At 33.0% G+C, this 22,651-nt stretch overlaps 2 protein-coding genes across 5 annotated transcripts in view; both read left to right on the forward strand.

Annotated features, from left to right (window-relative positions):
- Positions 1 to 867: 867 nt before the first annotated feature.
- Positions 868 to 10,951, forward strand: tnni4a (troponin I4a; the record flags this gene model as incomplete). The annotated part of the gene is made up of 5 exons (XM_056456388.1): positions 868 to 942; positions 3,102 to 3,233; positions 4,814 to 4,903; positions 9,504 to 9,674; positions 9,851 to 10,951. Coding segments are annotated over 5 exons (555 nt in total), but the record flags the coding sequence as incomplete, so codon positions are not given.
- Positions 10,952 to 19,650: 8,699 nt separating this feature from the next.
- cald1a (caldesmon 1a) overlaps positions 19,651 to 22,651 on the forward strand; it is a 91,692-nt gene continuing 88,691 nt past the window's right edge. For all 4 annotated transcript variants that reach the window (XR_008836645.1, XM_056456062.1, XM_056456065.1 and 1 more), the window contains exon 1: positions 19,651 to 19,751. The gene's annotated coding sequence lies outside the window, so the exon portion shown is untranslated. The remainder of the gene's footprint in view (positions 19,752 to 22,651) is intronic.

Consider the following 22,651-nt stretch of genomic DNA (forward strand, 5'->3'; position numbering starts at 1 on the left):
TATAATTAATTTTGGATTTTGGATCTAATTAATCGTGATTAATCATTTGAATTATTTGAACTTGAATTTTTTTGTTTGTTTTAAAATTAAAGGAATACACCAAATTGTTATGAATATATTGCTTCTATTATGGAAACTATTACTGTTCATCAATGAGGCCGGATTATTGCAGCAATAATGCAATATTATTTCTTGCTTGTGTATTTTAAGTCATGAAAAATACTATATTAGAAAATAATGTCTAATATAACAATAAAACACCAAAGTATTATAGATTATTGGCTCTTTCTTAGAAACCATTACAATTCACAATTGCACATTAATAAACCACAAAGTAATGCTCTTTCTGTCGCGTGTAGTCTCTGTTTTGTCACAAGTAAGAAATTCTCATACTTTCTGTAAAATATACAAATATAGTTACGTTTTTTCAAAAATCTTTGTTGTTGATGTTGTTTTGTTTTGTTTTGTTTGTTTTTCACAGACCGGTAAGTGAATTCCTTGCATGTTAATCATGAGAGTTCTGAAATACGTCTTGCTTTCCTTCACTATGTAAAAATTGAAAGTATCAATGCACGGTGTGTCCTATAATATATATTAAAGTCCAGTGAATAATGCACTCAATGACCCTTTTCCTGCTCTAAATGGTTTTTAGTCACTGGGTAATTCTATAAGGACACCGAACAGCATGTTAAAAACTAATCTGCACTGTAAGTTTGCTCCGGTCTGCTTAAAACTACACCGTTCCACTGAGCCCTCAATTTTGGAAATTCAGACAGTAATTGGGTCAGACAGTTAATGCGTGTGCAGATTAGAGCCGCTCGCAGGACTGCCTTAACTGGACCACAGACTATAATGAGCTCAGATTAACTTGTGCTGTTTCTGCAGAAAAAGAAGAACAAATCAGTGTCCAAGTATTCAGCAACACGCAGACTACTGCTAAAGGTGGGTCACAGATAACACCGAACATTTTACATATGCTGTGTTTTTATGACGCATCATCAGTCGGCCATATTGGAGGCACAGAATGTAAACTATTCCACTGAACTTTACAAATCTTGCATAGTTTGCTGATTACTACTGTTGAAATTGATGAGTTATTGTCATATTTTGGGTTTTACTAATAGGATGCATCAGAAAAAAACATTTAATGTCAAAATTTCTATGAAATAAAGTAGAAAAGAGAATAAATCTGAGTAATAAAGGTTAAAGTAATGTGGTTGATCAAAGTGAAACAGGATTTCGAAATCTTGAGTCAAATTTGTGAAATTTTAGGCTGATATCTTCATTAATACTGCTCATATACATTTTTAATCACCTATTAAATTCAGTTAGCCAAAAAATGTAACACTTTCCTGTATATTAAGTTCATCTTTTTATTACTGTAGCCTTTATTTTACCTGGAAAGAAGCATGTTGAGATACAAGAGCATCCTGGGCATGATTAAACAGCTCACGGGTTGAACAGTTAACATCATTCATCGTCTAAACCAGTGTTTCTCAGCCACGTTCCTGGAGGACCACCAGCTCTGCACATTTTCCATGTCTCCTTAACCAAACACACCTGATTCAGATCATCAGCTCATTAGCAGAGATTGAAAGCCCTGTTATTGGTGTAACAGACAAAAGAGGCATCCAAAACATGCAGTGCTGGTGGTCCTCCAGGAATGAGGTTGAGAAACACTGATCTAAACCATGATGCAGGATTCAATATTAAATATTGAATCAATATTGACAATTTAAAATGTTTCAGAGAGCAAAACTAGGAAACGCAAGAGCATTAGCACCATTTCTGTGCATTGATAAAATATTATATGTGAAATAAAAATTACTGTAAAATCATACACTGTTAACAATTTACTGTAGAATCTACAGTAACATACTGGCAGCAGTTCTCTGTAAATCAGTACAGCAAAAACACATTTACAGCACCATTTATCTTGCTGGATGTATATTTACAGTATTGTATATCTCTACTGTAAAATGTACAGTCAATTTCACAATGCAACTTTAAAATATAGTAACATACTGAATAATTGTCCTACAGTAAATATCAGTTCATATTACAGTTCAGTTCACCAGTAACTTACTTTAAATCAATTACAGCAAAATTCTGTATTTACATTTACAGCACCATTTACCTTGATCTATATGCAATTACAGTATTGTTTATGCTTACTGTAAAATATACAGTCATTTTCAAAGTGCAACTCTAAAATACAGTAACATACCGCTTAACTTACCTAAAGTAAAATACAGTTCATACTACAGTTCAGTTCACCAGTAACTTAATGTAAATCAATAACAGCAAAAACACTGTATTTACATTTACAGCACCATTTAAATAGCTCTATATGCATTTACATTATTGTATATAGTATGCTTACTGTAAAATATACAGTCATTTTCAAAGTGCAACTCTAAAACACAGTAACATACCACTTAACTGACCTACAGTAAAATACAGTTCATATTACAGTTCAGTTCACCTGTAACGTAATGTAAATCAGTTACAGCTAAAATACTGTATTTACATTTACAGCACCATTTATATAATCAGTTACAGCAAAAATACTGTATTTACATTTACAGCACCATTTATATAGCTCTATATGCATTTACAGTATTGTATACAGTATGTTTACTGTAAAATATACAGTCATTTTAACAATGCACTTCTAAAATACAGTAACATACTGCTTAACTGACCTACAGTAAAATATTGTTCATATTACAGTTAAATACTGTGTAATTTACAAAAATCATTAACATTGTATAAATGCTGTATATCTACCACTAATAATTAGGCTAACGCACAAAGACCAGCTGAAGTATTTAGACATTTTTGTTATTAGTTAATGGTGAGAATTGAGAAGTGATAGCGAACAGTGCTTCACAAAAACAATCAAACCCTTTATTTGGTGGAAAACAGAAAACTAGAGAGCAGCAATGATTCATCACACAATGATTCACACTTCATCTGGTTAGCATTAATGAATTGGCTGCTGTAAATATTTTTTTTTTTTTGCAAATGAGCTTAACTATCAGCAAGCAGGGGTGAAGAAGATGTGTTTTATACTAACACCTTTCACTTGACCACCTCAGAGTAAACTGCTGAAAAAGGCGGAAAGCCTGCTGGTGAAAGAGAAAGAGCAGAAGGATTTGGAGAGAGAAAACACCCTGCAGGAGCGAGCACCGCCGCTGAACCTCTCCGGTCTATCTGTTCAAGAGCTGCAGGTCAACAGCTTTACATATTTATTAACGTTATGCAATTCTGAGTGTGCCTCACACAGGTGAGTGGGCTTGACGAACCACCCGTAGAAAACACATATTCATCTTGCTGACACTTTAACTAATACTTGCACCAGTTTTCAACATTTTCACCAGACGCTTTCTTATAATCACTCCATATCTATATTATACCTGTCAACATTGGGATGTAAAAATACAGGATACTCCAACCCCGCCACACCACATCCAACACCTTAAACACCCCAAAATGACCTCAAACTCCTCAATCTGTTCATTCAGATAAGTATTTAATTGTAACAATTAATTAATTGTGGACAATTAGCTTCAAATTACATAATACATAGCATACATTATAAAATATTGAACATAAAATAAAAGCTTTAGCCTATTAAAATCAACTTGTTTGCTTTTTATTCACTGTTTTTAAATATTGATTAAAGTTACCATAATTATTTAGTGAAGAGAAGCAAATTAGTCTCTCATTTTGATCCCCTTTTTTGTTCGATAACAGAGGTGTTCCTATAAGAATGCGCAGATCCATAATAAAAGCATTTAATTATTTGCATAACTCTTTATGCTCATTTAAGATAAAATGAGTTGTGTTTAAAATAAAACATGCCAAGATGGACTTATTACATATTATTTTGTATTACATATTTTATTCATTTTCCTTTCGGCTTAGTCCCTTTATTAATCATTGGTCACCACAGTGGAATGAACCGCCAACTTATCCAGCATATGTTTATGCAGCAGATGCCCTTCCAGCTGCAACCCATAACTGGGAAAAACACCCATGCACTCTCATTCACACACATACACTACGGACAATTTAGTTTATTCAATTCACCTATAGTGCATGTCTTTGGACTGTGGGGGAAACCAGAGCCAACACAGGGAGAGCATACAAACTCCACACAGAAATGCCAACTGACAGCCGAGGCTCGAACCAACGACCTTCTTGCTGTGAGGCGACATCGCTACCCACTGTGCCACCATGCCGCCCTTACATATTTACATATAAGTGTATTTGTCTGTTTAAACAAACACACATATCCCAAAGTATCCCGGCAAAAACTGGAGGGTTGACATGTATAATCCATATATATATATATATATATATATATATATATATATATATATATATATATATATATATATATATATATATATATATATATATATATATATATATATATTAAATTGTGCTTTTATGAAGTGTGCTTCACACAGGTGAGTGGGCTTGATAAACCACCTGTAGAACCACCTGTTTTCTCTCTATATAGCAAAAAAATTCCTAGCACCTAATTCTCTGAGCACTAACCGTTAATTAGCACTTGTTGTGTGTATTGCCTCTTCTTGTTGAATCGCTGATGCCTCAATTAAAATAGGTTGCTTTGGACAGAAGTATCTGCTAAATGACTAAATGTTAATGTAATATTTACGTCCAGAGCTTTACTGAGGCCCATAGGCTCTCCCTCTCTCTTTCTCTCTCTCTCTCTCTCTGTACGTCAGCAGCACAGATGATCATGGTGTTTGCCTTTGTGGATCATTGTTTGTCTTTGCAGGAGCTTTGTAGAGATTTGCACCACAAGATTGATGTTGTGGATGAAGCGCGATATGACCTTAATATTAAAGTGACCAGAAATGATGCTGAGGTATGTAAACGGAGCATGGGTAATGAAATATTTGACATTTTAATTTTGTTTAAATTAAAAGTAAATTAACTAAAGCTTTAAAATTATTTAAAAATAATTTACAAAAATGGCAAAATCATAAAGTGATTAATCTTTACAGTTAAGGAAACGTTTAAGGACATTTTCTTTCAATTAGAAATTAATATTGAAACTAATTAACTAAATAGATCAAATTAACATTAAACAAACATCAAACTAATATAAATGACACAAGATGTAAACAAAAAAAATGTTTTAAAAACTACAAACACATAAATTATAATAACTTTACAATTAAGCAAATATTTAAGGAGATATTTAAATACAATATTTAAATATTTGTTATTTCTAACTACAAATTGATACTAATTCACTGAAAATTATATTCAAATATTATAATAACAATTACATGATGAAGATGTAAACAAAAATTTGAAAATTCTAAACTAAAATAAAAATTTTATTTAAACCTGCCAACCTATCCAGCATATGTTTTATGCAGCGGATGCCCTTCCAGCTGCAACCCATCACTGGGAAACATTTAGTTAAATATTATTACAAATAATTATTTATTTAATATGCAACAATATATTGAATATTTTCAAATATAATTTAAAATGTAGCAGATATCTTTCTAATATGCAAATTAAGTTCAACAAATTCTTATTAATGCTGAAAACATAAATACATCTTCATATTTTTTGCATAGAGAAAGCTCAAAGCAGCATTTTTATAAAATATAAATAAACAAACATCACTTTTGATTATCTTAATATACACTAAATACACTTAATATACACTAAATACACTTAATATACACTAAATAGACTTAATATACACTAAATAGACTTAATATACACTAAATAGACTTAATATACACTAAATACACTTAATATACACTAAATACACTTAATATACACTAAATAGACTTAATACACACTAAATAGACTTAATATACACTAAATAGACTTAATACACACTAAATAGACTTAATATACACTAAATAGACTTAATATACACTAAATAGACTTAATACACACTAAATAGACTTAATATACACTAAATAGACTTAATATACAATAAATAGACTTAATACACACTAAATAGACTTAATATACACTAAATACACTTAATATACACTAAATAGACTTAATATATACTAAATAGACTTAATATACACTTAATATACACTAAATAGACTTAATACACACTAAATAGACTTAATATACACTAAATACACTTAATATACACTAAATACACTTAATATACACTAAATAGACTTAATACACACTAAATAGACTTAATATACACTAAATACACTTAATATACACTAAATAGACTTAATATACACTAAATAGACTTAATATACACTAAATAGACTTAATACACAGTAAATAGACTTAATATACACTAAATACACTTAATATACACTAAATAGACTTAATATACACTTAATATACACTAAATAGACTTAATACACACTAAATAGACTTAATATACACTAAATAGACTTAATATACACTAAATACACTTAATATACACTAAATACACTTAATATACACTAAATAGACTTAATATACACTAAATACACTTAATATACACTAAATAGACTTAATATACACTAAATAGACTTAATACACACTAAATAGACTTAATATACACTAAATACACTTAATATACATTAAATAGACTTAAAATACACTAAATACACTTAATATACACTAAATAGACTTAATACACACTAAATAGACTTAATATACACTAAATAGACTTAATATACACTAAATACACTTAATATACACTAAATAGACTTAATATACACTAAATAGACTTAATACACACTAAATAGACTTAATATACACTAAATAGACTTAATATACACTAAATAGACTTAATATACATTAAATAGACTTAATATACACTAAATAGACTTAATATACACTAAATAGACTTAATACACACTAAATAGACTTAATATACACTAAATACACTTAATACACACTAAATAGACTTAATACACACTAAATACACTTAATACACACTAAATAGACTTAATATACACTAAATAGACTTAATACACACTAAATAGACCTAATATACACTAAATACACTTAATATACACTAAATAGACTTAATATACACTAAATAGACTTAATATACACTAAATACACTTAATATACACTAAATAGACTTAATATACACTAAATACACTTAATATACACTAAATACAATTAATATACACTAAATAGACTTAATATACACTAAATAGACTTAATACACACTAAATACACTTAATATACACTAAATAGACTTAATATACACTAAATACACTTAATACACACTAAATAGACTTAATACACACTAAATAGACTTAATATACACTAAATAGACTTAATACACACTAAATACACTTAATATACACTAAATAGACTTAATATACACTAAATACACTTAATATACACTAAATAGACTTAATACACACTAAATAGACTTAATATACACTAAATAGACTTAATACACACTAAATAGACTTAATATACACTAAATAGACTTAATACACACTAAATAGACTTAATATACACTAAATACACTTAATACACACTAAATAGACTTAATACACACTAAATAGACTTAATATACACTAAATACACTTAATACACACTAAATAGACTTAATATACACTAAATAGACTTAATACACACTAAATAGACTTAATATACACTAAATAGACTTAATACACACTAAATAGACTTAATATACACTAAATACACTTAATATACACTAAATACACTTAATATACACTAAATAGACTTAATATACACTAAATACACTTAATATACACTAAATAGACTTAATATACACTAAATAGACTTAATACACACTAAATAGACTTAATATACACTAAATAGACTTAATATACACTAAATAGACTTAATATACATTAAATAGACTTAATACACACTAAATAGACTTAATATACACTAAATAGACTTAATACACACTAAATAGACTTAATATACACTAAATAGACTTAATACACACTAAATAGACTTAATACACACTAAATACACTTAATACACACTAAATAGACTTAATATACACTAAATAGACTTAATACACACTAAATAGACTTAATATACACTAAATACACTTAATATACACTAAATAGACTTAATATACACTAAATAGACTTAATATACACTAAATACACTTAATATACACTAAATAGACTTAATATACACTAAATACACTTAATATACACTAAATACAATTAATATACACTAAATAGACTTAATATACACTAAATAGACTTAATACACACTAAATACACTTAATATACACTAAATAGACTTAATATACACTAAATACACTTAATACACACTAAATAGACTTAATACACACTAAATAGACTTAATATACACTAAATAGACTTAATACACACTAAATACACTTAATATACACTAAATAGACTTAATATACACTAAATACACTTAATATACACTAAATAGACTTAATACACACTAAATAGACTTAATATACACTAAATAGACTTAATACACACTAAATAGACTTAATATACACTAAATAGACTTAATACACACTAAATAGACTTAATATACACTAAATAGACTTAATACACACTAAACCTTTTAGTTGGATCAATTGAACTTTTCTAGTCATCTCAACTTACATCAGTCAAACTGACCAAAAACATTAAGTTTAACTTTGTATAGCAAAAAAAAAAAAGAGTTAAAACCTGATTATCTTTTATTATTAAAATAAGTTAATCAATTAGGTACTATTAATATAGGTTAAAGTAACATAAAAACTGTTGTTGTCGTGACTTTTTATTGTATTATTTTTGACAGTCTAGCTTTGTTATATAGTATTCATTTCTAAAAGCAATAAATAAATACATCTAATATAAAATGTGATGTTATTTTGATTACTACACTCTAAAACAGGGGTGTCCAAACTCGGTGTCCTGCTGAGTTCAGCTCCAACTTGCTTCAACAAACCTGCCAGGAAGTGTCTAGTACAGGGGTCACCAATCTCGGTCCTGGAGGGCCGGTGTCCCTGCAGGGTTTAGCTCCAACTTGCCTCAACACACCTGCCTGGATGTTTCAACTATACCTAGTAAGACCATGATTAGCTTGTTCAGGTGTGTTTGATTAGGGTTGGAGCTCAAATCTGCAGGACACCGGCCCTCCAGGAACAAGTTTGGTGACCCCTGGGCTAATATATCTTGTAAGAGCTTGAATAGCTGGTTCAGGTGTGTTTGATTAGGGTTGGAGCTAAACTCTCCAGGACACTGACCCTCTAGGACCGAGTTTGGACACCTCTGCTCTAAAAAAAATGCTATGTTATTTCAACGTGTCACACGTGTGTAATACGGACTAAACAAACTGCTAATTTAATTTATTTAATTTACTTTTCATTAAATGAAAATAACCAATTTTAACCTAATGGTTGGATTATTCCATAATTGACCCAATTTTGGTTTAAATAACCCAGCATTTTCTTAGAGTGCATGACCACTTCAAATATGTATTAAAACCCCATGTGTTATTTGGGTCACCAGATACTCTCATTAACCCAGAAGGTCTATGAGCTGAAGGGCAAAATGAAGCGTCCGACTCTGCGGCGGGTGAAGAAGTCGGCGGACGCCATGCTGGGAGCGTTAACAGACTCCAGAGTCTCCAAAGCAGACTTCAAAGCCAACCTCAAAACAGTGAAAAAGGAGGAAGAAAAGGTAACACTGCAGCTCCAGCGCTGTAACAAAACCTACTGCTCCTCCAGCCTCTGCTTTTCAGCTCCGCTTTTAAAAGTGCTCTGATTTCTTCTGAAAGCCCAGCGGTGATGAAATGTCTGCATTTAAAGCTCAATCTAGTGGGTTTGACTCTCGTCTCTGTGTTTTCTCTCCATCAGAAGGAAGAGGTCACAGACTGGAGGAAGAACGTGGAGGCGATGTCTGGCATGGAGGGCAGGAAGAAACTTTTCGATGCCGGACAGTAAACAGGGTGAAAACTAGATGCTAAAACTAGATGCAAAACTCTATTGTTATGAATTAAAGTCACATTCTTTTGTTGTTAAAGAGGTAGTTCACACAAAAAAAAGAAAATTCTGTCATCTTTTAACTCACTTTTTCCTTGTTTAAAATCTTTCATTCATCTGTTGAACACATAAAGATCTTTTGAATAATGTCGGAAGCTTGTAACCTTTGATTTTCATATTTGTTTTTCCTACTATGGGAGTCAATGGTTACAGGTTTTCAGCTTTCTTCAAAATATCTTCAAAATATTCTTTAAAACTCACTCTCTACTTGTTTTTAAACCTTTTTGAGTTTTTTTTCATCTGTTGAACACAAAAGAAGATATTTTGAAGAATGTTGGAAACCTGTAATCATTGACTTTCATATTTGATTTTCCTATCATGGGAGTCAATGGTTACAGGTTTTCAGCTTTCTTCAGAATATCTTCTTTTGTGTTCCACACAACTCACTCTTAAGTCCCTCTTTACTTGTTCCAAACATTTAATTTATTTTGTCTGCTGAACATAAAAGAAGATAGTAGGAAAAACAAACATGAAAATCAGTGGTTACAAGCTTTCAACATTCTACAAAATGAATGTTGAAAGCTTGTAACCACTGATTTTCATTTTTGTTTTTCCAACTATGAGTGATTACAGGTTTTCAGCTTTCTTCAATATATCTTTTTTTGTGTTCAACACAACTCATTCTTAAGTCACTCTTTACTTGTAGTTTATTTAGTTTATTTTGTCTGCTGAGCATAAAAGAAGATATTTTGAAGAATGTTGGAAACTTGTAACCGCTGACAGCTTTCTTCAAAATGTCTTCCTTTGTGTTTAACAAATGAAAGAAATTTGTAAATGTTTGAAAGGAGTAAGTGTGAGTAAAGTATGACAGAATTTTCATTTTTGGTGAACTGTCCCTTTAATTCTGTAGTTGTTTTGATTTGCCTGTTTGGCTTGAACACTATATTAAATTTTGATTTGCTGCTTATACATACACACAGTTTCATTTTGGTGTTTGCTTCAAATTTAATTCACAAAAGTGATTTATATAGAAAGTATGCTAAATTAGTGTCTACTTTAATAGCTTTTCTGAAAATGAATTGTCAAAAATATGAGTGGTAAAAGTTGTACTGTTGCACTTTTTATACATATATCAATATTTATTATCTTTTTTGTCATTTGAAATGAAATATTACATAAATATCACACGTTACAATGCTAATGGGAAAATATGAATAAATATAAGAACATTAACTTCTTTTATTTCAGCTAAAGTAGACGAGGAAATATTTCTTTGATTTCCATTTGATTTAAATTAGAATTAAACTACAAGTAAACTATAAACTCTAAAATAAAAAATAACTAAACATTAATAGATGTAGACTAAATTATGAAAACATCCAAACTAAAATCAAAATAAAATATATTTAAGTAATTAATTCAAGCTTTAATTTAAAAAAATACTCTATTTAAATATGTACATTTATATATAGATAGATAGATAGATAGATAGATAGATAGATAGATAGATAGATAGATAGATAGATAGATAGATAGATAGATAGATAGATAGATAGATAGATAGATAGATAGATAGATAGATAGATAGATTCATTTTCCTTCAGCTTAGTACCTTATTTATTTTTGGTCGCCACAGCACAATGAACCGCCAACTATTTCAGCATATTTTTTACGCAGCGGATGCCGTTCCAGCCGCAACCCAGTACTGGGAAACACCCATACACACTCACATTCACACACACTCATACGCTACAGCAAATTTAGTTTATTCAATTCGCCTGTACCGCATGTCTTTGTACTGTGGGAGAACATGCAACACGGGAGAACATGCAAACTGTACACAGAAATGCCAACTGGCCCAGCCCGGACTCAAACCAGTGACCTTCTTGCTGTGAGGCGACAGTGCTAACCACTGAGCCACTGTGCTGCCCCAAAAACTCATTATACGAAAAAAAATGTTTAAATATTGGAGAAATAATGTTTCATTTGCAAATATATTAATGAAAAAATAATAAATAACATGAAAACAACAGCATTTTAAAACATCTGAATATACTTTCAAATGACCAAAAAGGGCATCTTGGTACCAAGCTCGTATTGTTGGTTTGAATTTTAATCACCCTTTCACGTTATTTTATGCTAAATTATTCATTTATTTTGTCAGGCAGCTGTGGCTCGCACACGATATTGAATTATGATTTGCTGCGATTAAAATGTGTGCGCACTGTCCGTGGAGAGAGATTAGTTAATAGAACAACATCAGATTCACATCAGATCAAATCAACAGTCTAAATATTTGCTTCATATTCAGCCTTGATTGAAACCAATAAGGCTATTGTGTACCCTCGGGTGAGAGCATAATTATTTTATTAGCCGTTTGTGGTTTACAAACAGAAAATAGTTCATTTTTTTTTATAAAAGCATATTGGGTAAATGTAGAAGCTGGAGTACTTCATTAAAAGATCTAACATTTGATTAAAAACATGCTGTAATGTCAGTGCTGCCTCTTGAATGCTGAGTTAGATGCAGTTTTAGTTGTTAACCTACAGATGGCGCTTTACATTTACTCCACATTGACTAAACTTACATTTTAAACACACCAGGGGGCGACAAAGCCCATTCAAACGCAATATATCAGAAAGCCCGTCCCAAGAAAATCCAAAAAATCATCAACTGTCCTAATTTTCGGCTGATATATGACATTTTGTCCGCGAACAGATGTGCTGGTGTTTATAAAAGGAAGTACAGGGAGGTGAAGGGAAGGAATTTGGGTGGCACTGCATCCTCTATAACCAGACAGATGGCATACAAATGCCATCAGTCATCAAGACCCGAGTCAGCATTTTTCAGAAAAAGCTTTAGGGCACAAACGACTGTTTAAATCATCAGAGCAAACTCATTTTCAGCTTACCTAGACCAGTGAATCAATACAGGGGATCCAAGGGTTTTGAGATGCATTTTTTGTACTGATATGTGTAATTCATGTAGGTGTATGCTGAATATAAAATTATATGGTGAAAGTTTGTATGACCGTATGATTACTTTAGTTCCTACTATATTTTCAATTTCGTTTATTATTATTATTATTATTATCATTATTATTATTATCATTATTAAAATATTGGAGAAACTTTCATTTTATACATATATACATATTGCCAGCTAACAAATAAATAAAAAAATAAAAATAAAAGATCACTTTGAAATTCTCAAGTTCTCTTGATTTACAGAATTTAGGGGTTGGTTTGTGGTTTGTATAGGTTTGTGTAAAATTTTCTTTTGTTTTTTGTTATCATACAAAGGTCTGATGACCCTTCTTCCAAAGTTCAAATACAAATATTGAGTTTGTTTTTGTTTGTCCATATGTTTGTTTGTTTGTTTGTTTGTTCATTTGTTTGCTCATTTGCTTGTTTGTTCATTGGTTTGTTTGTTTGTTCGTTCGTTTATTTGTTTGTTTGTTTGTTTGTTTGTTCATTCGTTCCTTTATTCGTTTGTTTGTTTGTTTGTTTGTTTGTTTGTTTGTTTGTTTGTTTGTTTGTTTGTTTGTTTGTTCGTTCGTTCTTTTATTCGTTTGTTTGTTCGTTCATTCGTTTGTTTGTTCGTTCGTTTATTGGTTCATTTGTTTGTTTGTTCATTCGTTTATTCGTTTATTCGTTCATTTGTTTGTTTGTTCGTTTATTCGTTCATTTGTTTGTTTCTTTCTTTCTTTCTTCATTCGTTTCTTTGTTTGTTTGTTCGTTTGTTCCTCATTCGTTCATTTGTTTGTTAGTTCGTTCATTTCTTTGTTTGTTTATTCTTCGCTCGTTCGTTCGTTCATTTGTTTTGTTTGCTTTGCAGAAAATTGCAATTGGTTAAAATATCAAATGGTTTTATTTGTTGTGAAAATAATTGTTATTTCAACAAATGTTGATTTATTACACCTTTGAACATAAAACATTTTTTTTTCATTTTGTAAAATTGTTTATAAACATTTTTTTGGTTATTTTGACCAATTATCATTTTTATTTTCTAAATGACATGTTAATTTTAAATGAAAAAAAAAGTATTTATTATTAACAAATTTTATAAATATACCAAAGTAAATACAAATAAAAATACCCTCTATTATTCTTCCTAGTGGATCAAAGTAACTTTAACCTTTGTGCACAATCTTAAAGTATGCAGTATCTTTTTTACCATCCCATTAATGCAGGTTTCTCTTTTTTATGATTAGCAGATGGATTTGCTTTAGATTAGATACAGATGCCGTCTCTTTGGCAATGTTAGACACATATTGTTCTTCCTCCCTTAAAAAGCACTTCCAAAGGTTCACTGTTTCCTGATGCACTGTTTTCAATGCCAGCGAGGTTGAGGATCAATGTGAGAGACGTTCAGAGATCAAGTGGAGTTATCACATTGTTCTGTCATTCATTTTACTCAGGCTGATAACAGAAGTGCTGCACCGCTGTAACATGTGCTGTTTACTTCATTTGGAACATTTCCTACAATATTTACATCCATGCACTCAAGCTTAATATAAAACAGATTCATTTTCTTATAAAATACACTGCATTGTCAGCTCTTCTCTCACAGCATCTCAAATAGTTAGTTCAAGACTCTCTAAGCCAAAACTCCCTGAGAGCTTACTCTGCTTTGATTGGTTAGACAACCATACTCTGCTCCATTTGGTCAAATGTCCTTACTCTGCTCTAATTGGTCAAATGACGTTTCTCTGTGCTGATTGTTCAAATGACATTATTCTGCTCTGATTGGTTAGCTATAGCTTTACTCTGCTCTAATTGGTCAGATGGCATTACTCTATTTTTATTGGTCAGATGGAGTTACGCTGCTCTGATTGGTCAGATGGTGTTACTCTGCTCTGATTGATCAGATGACTCTAATCTGCTCTGATTGGTCAGATGACACTACTTTGCTCTGATTGATCAGATCTGCTCTGATTGGTCAGCTGGCGTTACTCTACTGTGATTGGTCAGATAGAGTTACACTGCTCTGATATGTCTGATGGCATTACTCGGCTCTGATTGGTCAGGTGACCCTACTTTGCTCTGATTGATCAGATCTGCTCTGATTGGTCAGCTGGCGTTACTCTACTCTGATTGGTCAGATAGAGTTACACTGCTCTGATATGTCTGATGGCATTACTCTGCTCTGATTGGTCAGGTGACCCTACTTTGCTCTGATTGATCAGATCTGCTCTGATTGATCAGATGGCGTTACTCTACTCTGATTGGTCAGATAGAGTTACACTGCTCTGATATGTCTGATGGCATTACTCGGCTCTGATTGGTCAGGTGACCCTACTTTGCTCTGATTGATCAGATCTGCTCTGATTGATCAGATGGCGTTACTCTACTCTGATTGGTCAGATAGAGTTACACTGCTCTGATATGTCTGATGGCATTACTCGGCTCTGATTGGTCAGGTGACCCTACTTTGCTCTGATTGATCAGATCTGCTCTGATTGATCAGATGGCGTTACTCTACTCTGATTGGTCAGATAGAGTTACACTGCTCTGATATGTCTGATGGCATTACTCTGCTCTGATTGATCAGGTGACCCTACTTTGCTCTGATTGATCCGATCTGCACTGATTGGTCAGCTGGCGTTTTTCTACTCTGATTGGTCAGATAGAGTTACACTGCTCTGATATGTCTGATGGCATTACTCTGCTCTGATTGATCAGGTGACCCTACTTTGCTCTGATTGATCCGATCTGCACTGATTGGTCAGCTGGCGTTTTTCTACTCTGATTGGTCAGATAGAGTTACACTGCTCTGATATGTCTGATGGCATTACTCGGCTCTGATTGGTCAGGTGACACTACTTTGCTCTGATTGATCAGATCTGCACTGATTGGTCAGATGGCGTTACTCTACTCTGATTGGTCAGATAGACTTAAACTGCTCTGGTATGTCTGATGGCATTACTCAGCTCTGATTGGTCAGGTGACCCTATTTTGCTCTGATTGATCAGATGGCATTACTCTGCACTGATTTGCAGATGGTGATGCTCTTCTCTGATTGGACGGAAGACCTTACTCTGCTCTGATTAGTCAGATGGCCCTTCTTTGCTCTGATTGATCAGATCTGCTCTGATTGGTTAGATGGCGTTACACTGCTCTGATTTGTCTGATGACCCTAGTTTGGTTTCATTGATCAGATGGTGTTACTGTCCTCTAATTGGTCAAATGCCCTACTCTGCATTGATTGATCAGATGACCCTACTCTCCATTGATTAGTCAGATGGTGTTACTCTGCTCTGATTGGTGGGATGACATTACTCTATTCTGATTGGTCAGATGGTCCTACTTTGCTCTCATTGATCAGATGGTGTTACTGTCCTCTAATTGGTCAGATGCCCTATTCCTCATTGATTGATCAGATGACTCTACTCTCCATTGATTAGTCAGATGGTCCACTCTGATTGGTGGGATGACAGTATTCTGATTGGTCAGATGGTCCTACTTTGGTCTTATTGACCAGATGGTGTTATTGTCCTCTAATTGGTCGGATGCCATATTCTTCACTGATTGGTCAGATGTCCTACACTGCTTCAATTAATCGGATGGGGTTACTTTGTTCTGATTGGTCAGATGACCCTACTCTGTTCTGATTGGTCAGATGCCCCTACTCTGCTCTGATTGGTCAGATATCCCAGACCTTTTTGATTGGTGAAGCACTTTTAGCTTGTTCATTATTAAATCTGAACATCAGCTCTTCTTCAGTGATATGAACAGTATCAACGGCATTGGTTTTACCATTTCAATTTAAGCTCTGAGCCCTAAATTATTGACTTCACAATGCAAAAAACAGCATCAACTTCAGAGTTTTACAGCATGATAATTAAAAGGTGACACATTAGTCTGTGTGTGTGTTTTTCTGTTACTTAGTAGGTGATTAAATCTCCAGTCCCACAATCACAAAGCCATTGAAGATGTGGCAGATATAAAGCAGAGGAGGTTTTAGCAACCTGTGATTCACCTACAGTTCTCTGTGATGTTAAACTCTCAGCGCTTCAGATGTCCTGGTGAAAACAAGTTCACGTACTCCCAGAGAGAGCCCTATTCCCTGAGAGCGAGTTAAGGCAGGCAGCTGATATTTTCAGGAACTCATATTTAATATCCGAGGTTATCTGAGGTCTTTGCCTGATGTGATAAACCAAAGCACATTATAAAAGTAAACATCTGAGATCCTCAGGCAAATATAGTCCAGGCAAAGCCCTCAGATCAAAAGACCAAATATGTCTGGCAACTTCTCCTGTGTAACCAAATTACAGGCAAAACGATCAACATTTGACTGCTCTTGGTTTCCAATTCGTGGGAAAATACGAGGAGATATTTCGCTCACACTTTGAGGCAAAGCACTTCTGTTTGACCAGAGCCATACATGTAGAACAAATAAATCCTCCTTTTCCATCAATGGTGTTTGCTTGATTTATTTGCCAGAGTTCAAGAATTTAATTTTCAGCCATGCTTTTTAATGTTGCCAAGACACACACACTCATTGACCTCAGGTCTAATACCGTGATCTCATTCTCACACAATACACTTGTGCACACATGCACATTCTTAGGTCTAAAACACCCCAGTGTGTACGTCAGTGTAAAGGTCCTGAAAATATCCACAGAGCTTGGTCTTATTTGTTTGTCATGTTTAGTAACAATAATAAAAAACATTAATCATTCATTCATTCATTTTCCTTCCGCTTAGTCCTTTTATTTATCAGGGGTCGCCACAGTGGAATGAACCACCAAATTATCCAGAATATGGCACAGCGGATGCCTATCCAGCTGCAACCCAGTACTGGAAAACATCCACACACCCTCACATTAACGCACACACTCATACACTACAACCAATTTAGTTTATTAAGTTCAACTATAGTGCATGTCTTTGGATTGTGGGGGAAACCGGAACACACAGATCCAACACGGGGAGAACATGCAAACTAAACACAGAAATGCCATCTGACCCAGCTGGGACTTGAACCAGCGACCTTTTTGATGTGAGGTGACAGTGCTAACCACTGAGCCACCATGTCGCCATAACCCCAATAATAAAAATGTTTTGGCTGAGTTCTTTGCTTAAATATATCGTAAACTCAGAAAAGTGTTATAACCACACTCTAAAAAATGCAGGGTTATTTCAACCCATTTCTCAGGATAATAGAGACTAACCCAACTGTTTTTTTTTTATTATTATTAAATTAATAGGACAAAATTTAACGTAATGTTTGGGTTAGTCAATATTACACTCAATTTGGGCTTAAATAACCCAGGATTTCTTAAAGTGACTTTTTTTCTTTGCTAAATTTCAATACATTTAAGAATTTCTCAATACTTTAATGCTACATTATTTAAATTAACAATATTTTTAAATCCAACCTTATATCTAAATGTATTTTAAAATACATTAATCTTAATGTGATGTAACTTTGTGGATGGAGAATTAAAGTATTCATCCTTTTTGTTTGTTTGATTGCTTGTTTGTTTAAGAATTTTCCTCATATCAGCCAAGTATATGTTACCTGCACACACAAAAAAAAAGATTACTGCTGATGAGCTGAAACAACACACTTCTTGCAATTTATTTGGCCAATTTATTTGTTTTATGTTCAGTCCTCTTAAATTTGTAAACCATTAAGTTAACTCCAGCATTTTGTGTTGGAACAACATGAAAGAATTGTGTTACCTGGTTAGGGGATTTGTAGTTCCCATGCTTTGTGTGGAATTGAATTAAGAGAGGGGAATGTTGACAGTAAAAGTAATCTTAGGTGTTTAAAGTTGATAGTAAGGCTTGTTAGAGTTTAATCTTAACTTAAGTTTGAAGATTTAGAAGAGTTTCTTGTAATGTTTTGAGTTTTGAGATTACCACCTTGCAGAAGCATCAATGCTTTGGGTGTTGGCAGCAAAAAATGAGCAAAATTGCAGCTTGTTGCTTTGCTCAGTGATCAATAACTGTCCTAAAATTACTTCTGAGATCAGTCTCAATCAACATATGTAACTAGTGAAACTAAAAAAAGGCTCTTTTAATTGGTTTAGGATAACTGCAGTTAAACTAAGAGACTGAAACGTACGACACATTATAGACATACATGATATTATCAAACTTTTGAGCTTAAGTTAAATAAAAATACAGATGTATTTAAACTCTTATTTGATAAAATCAAATTGAACCAGCTCAATTAATTTTAATTGTGCAAATAATTTACAAATGTATTGGATGGAAATCCTGTCCTCAATTAAACTGGGTTCATCCAATGAGTTATTTTTTGTGTGGTGTAGATGTCATTTTTGTAAATCTATAGCTTTAAAATAGATATTTTTAAAATATATGTTTTTAAAATAGATATTTGTTTTAAAATGGGCAAAATCTAATCATAGAAAAAAATATATATATAATTAATAATAATAAATAATAATGATAATAATAATAATAATAGCAAATATTGGCCGTTTAAACATATTTTAATATACATAATACATGTAGATTCAAATGTATGCTTTAATCTGTAATGTCCAACTCTAATCCAACAGTTTATCCGTAATGAAGTCGCGTTACAGTGTTTGATTTGAGTCCGGGGCTGTATAATTTGCGCGTTATTGTGGAAGGCGGAGGTCTTGAATGGCTTCTGAAGGGAGGAGCTTCGCAAACTCAGAGTCCTGTTACTGAACGCCGGAGATTTGGGAGTGAAGGAGCAGCACTACTCCTTTTTCCGTTTGCAGCTTTTCTTCGCACATCTAAAGGACGCACGCTTCATTCGCCTCATCGCGCAGGTCAGTTAGACCATTTGCCAGATATTCCGTACGAGTTTACAAAGTTTGAGCTATATATTTATTTATTTTGACAAACTCTTCCTCGTTGTTTGTTAAAACGTTAACCATTTGTCGTCAGCCTCAGTGAAGTCTTTTGTTGAAAACGTGGCTTATATTGCATCCATGCATATAGTTCGTTCAATAATATAATTTTAAACAGATTATTCCACGATTTGTTATTAGATTAAGTTGCTTTGAGATCCAAAATATGGTGCATATATTTTTTTTTTCCTATGCATTATTATACATACTTGATAATTGTTATTTGAGAGTTGGAGAGTTGGCTTGTTTACAGTACAGTCTCTTATCCTTTCTGCTGTATATTTCTTCCTCCTTTCCTCCCACACCCACCCTTTTGCTTAGATCTCTATCTGGCTTATTTCTTTCTATAGCTACCCAACTCAAACTCTCAAGAAGAAGCCTGAAAAGTTGATTGACAGCTGCCAAAGCTATCTAGATAGTGGAAAGTGCATCTTAATACTCAGTTGAACTGATGGAGTTGGTTTTGACCATAATAAAAAAACCCAAATGCGGTGTTCAACCCTATTGAACTCTTTTTGAAAAGCTACCACTTTAAGTAAACTGTCTAGTGTACGCTATAAGTAGGGTGCTACTGTCCCGTGATTATCTTTAGATCTTTTGTAACCCATTAAAGGGATAGTTCATCCCAAAATAAATGAGTTTTCATCTTTGTTTACTCATCCTTAGGTGGTTCCAGACCTTTGGGGGTTCATTTATCTGTTGGATATAAAAGAAGATATTTTGAAGAAAGTTGAAAACTGAAAGATATTTGCTGGTTGTTCGAACTACTTATTTAAAATGAGCTGAAACAACATGATTATAGAGATTTTTTGAGACAGCGTAATTGTTTTATGTTCAATCCGCTTAAATGTGTTATCTTAATCGATTCGTGCTAGGACAACATAAAGGAATTACGTTAACTTAATTGTTTTTACAAATTAAAGTGGATTGAACATTAAACAATTAAGTTGTCTGCCAAAAAAAACTCAATAATATTGTTGTTTCAGCTGAATTTAAATAAGTAGTGTGAACAAACAGCAAATTTCAAGTGTAGTAGAATGGGAAAACAGATAGAATGGAGGTCAATGGCTGCCAATTTCCAAAATTTTCCAAAAAATCTTCATTTGTGTTCAATGAAAGAAAAACAAATCTGTTTAGAGAGAATAAATTGTTCATTTTAGGGTCCCCTCCCCTTTTAAGATTCTCAGTGGTCTTGTCCAAAGTGGATTTGGAGTTTTCTCTGTCGGCCCAAGTCTCCACGCTCTCTCCTCAGAAAAATATTTGCGGCGTGGAATCACCGGCCATGAACATTCTTATATTGTTTAACTTGTGTCTGTTGTGGGATTTTGGGATGGAACTAAGGGGGCTGGGATGTTGTTTTTTTATCCAAGTAGACGCTTTGGGAAATTTCTCTGCTGGGAACCCGTCGAGTGCTTGTTTAACTAAAGCGAAGCATCTTGATTGTTGCTGTTTGCGTTTTGGCGGTGACTCCATAAATCCCGACCGTCAAAGAATGCGAGCTCTGTACTTATTGCAAACTATTAAATTAATTTTACGACCCCCTATTAGTAGCACAACCACAGAGGCCAGGCTTCTTGTATGCTTCTACTGTATACAGCGGCTGCACGTTTGGCTGGTTATCATTCATTGAACTTGTGCACATAGATCACCTATATGCTAGAAAACTGCAGGTTAACTCTATTCATATATAATAACTTGTATTTGTAACTTGAATTGATTCAGCTCAGTGCAGATTATGGCAGATTGTGACTTTTTGTTGTACGAGTTGGAGCTTGTAGAAAGATGAAGATGGAGCGATGTGCTGTCAGAGTGGCAGTGGATAGTGAAGCGTGATGCTAGCACCACTGCGGGCCAGTATAATTGGCCATGAAACTGGATCTGATAGCAGTGTGGTGTTTGGAAAATATGCGGGGAATGCCCCTCGCCTTAAAAGGAACAGATTGAACGCGGTGACAGATGATTGGAATAGTCTCTGGAATGCAAAACAGCACCGTTTCCCCCTCTTTTTTTCCTTTTGGTTTAGTTTTTTTCTCGGGATATGGCAACAGGCTCCCTGCAGGGGTCTGGATGGGTCCAACAACAGAGCCACTGATTTGAATCATGTTGAAGGAAGCTCTTGCTAAGTCACAGTGACCTGGGGGGAAGCAAATTTCTTTTCTTTTCCTTGTCATACAACGCTTTCTACTGCCAAAGCGGTGACACTGTAATCTAGGGCTGCGCAATATTGGAAAAATCTGACATTTATATGATATTTTGTTTTATATTTACAGTATATATAGTGGTATGAATATAATATCACCAAATTAATTGAATAGCTCTGTTTGGAAAGAGTTCATTTATTTAGATTAGGATGATCAAGTCTTTTTCTATGCAGTGCGTTTGCATAAATTATGAAAAATTACATGCATTAGGGCTGCACGATATTGGAAAAATCTGACATTGTGATATTTTGTTTTTTTGTGATTTTTATATATTGCAATATGAATATAATTTCACCTGATTTTAATCGAATAGTTCTATTTGGAAAGGTTTCATTTATTTAGAAAGATCGGAAGGATCAAGTCTTTTTCTATGCTGTGTGTTTGCATAAATTATAATAAATTACTAGCTTATATAAAAATACAACAGAGCAAAGATAAAATATTAAATAAATCCAGCGCTTTGTGGTTTTTGGTAGACTCTAACAGTATTCAGGTACAGAAATTGAACAATTAATCATCAAATAATATGTATTAATCATTTTAAAAAATAATATCTTTATCTTTTTAATATATAATGAATAATCTAATCCTGCAATGTGACTTGCTGATACACACATT

The sequence above is a fragment of the Danio aesculapii genome, chromosome 4 (genome assembly GCF_903798145.1).
Source record: "Danio aesculapii chromosome 4, fDanAes4.1, whole genome shotgun sequence".
In the NCBI taxonomy this organism is placed as follows: Eukaryota; Metazoa; Chordata; class Actinopteri; order Cypriniformes; family Danionidae; genus Danio; species Danio aesculapii.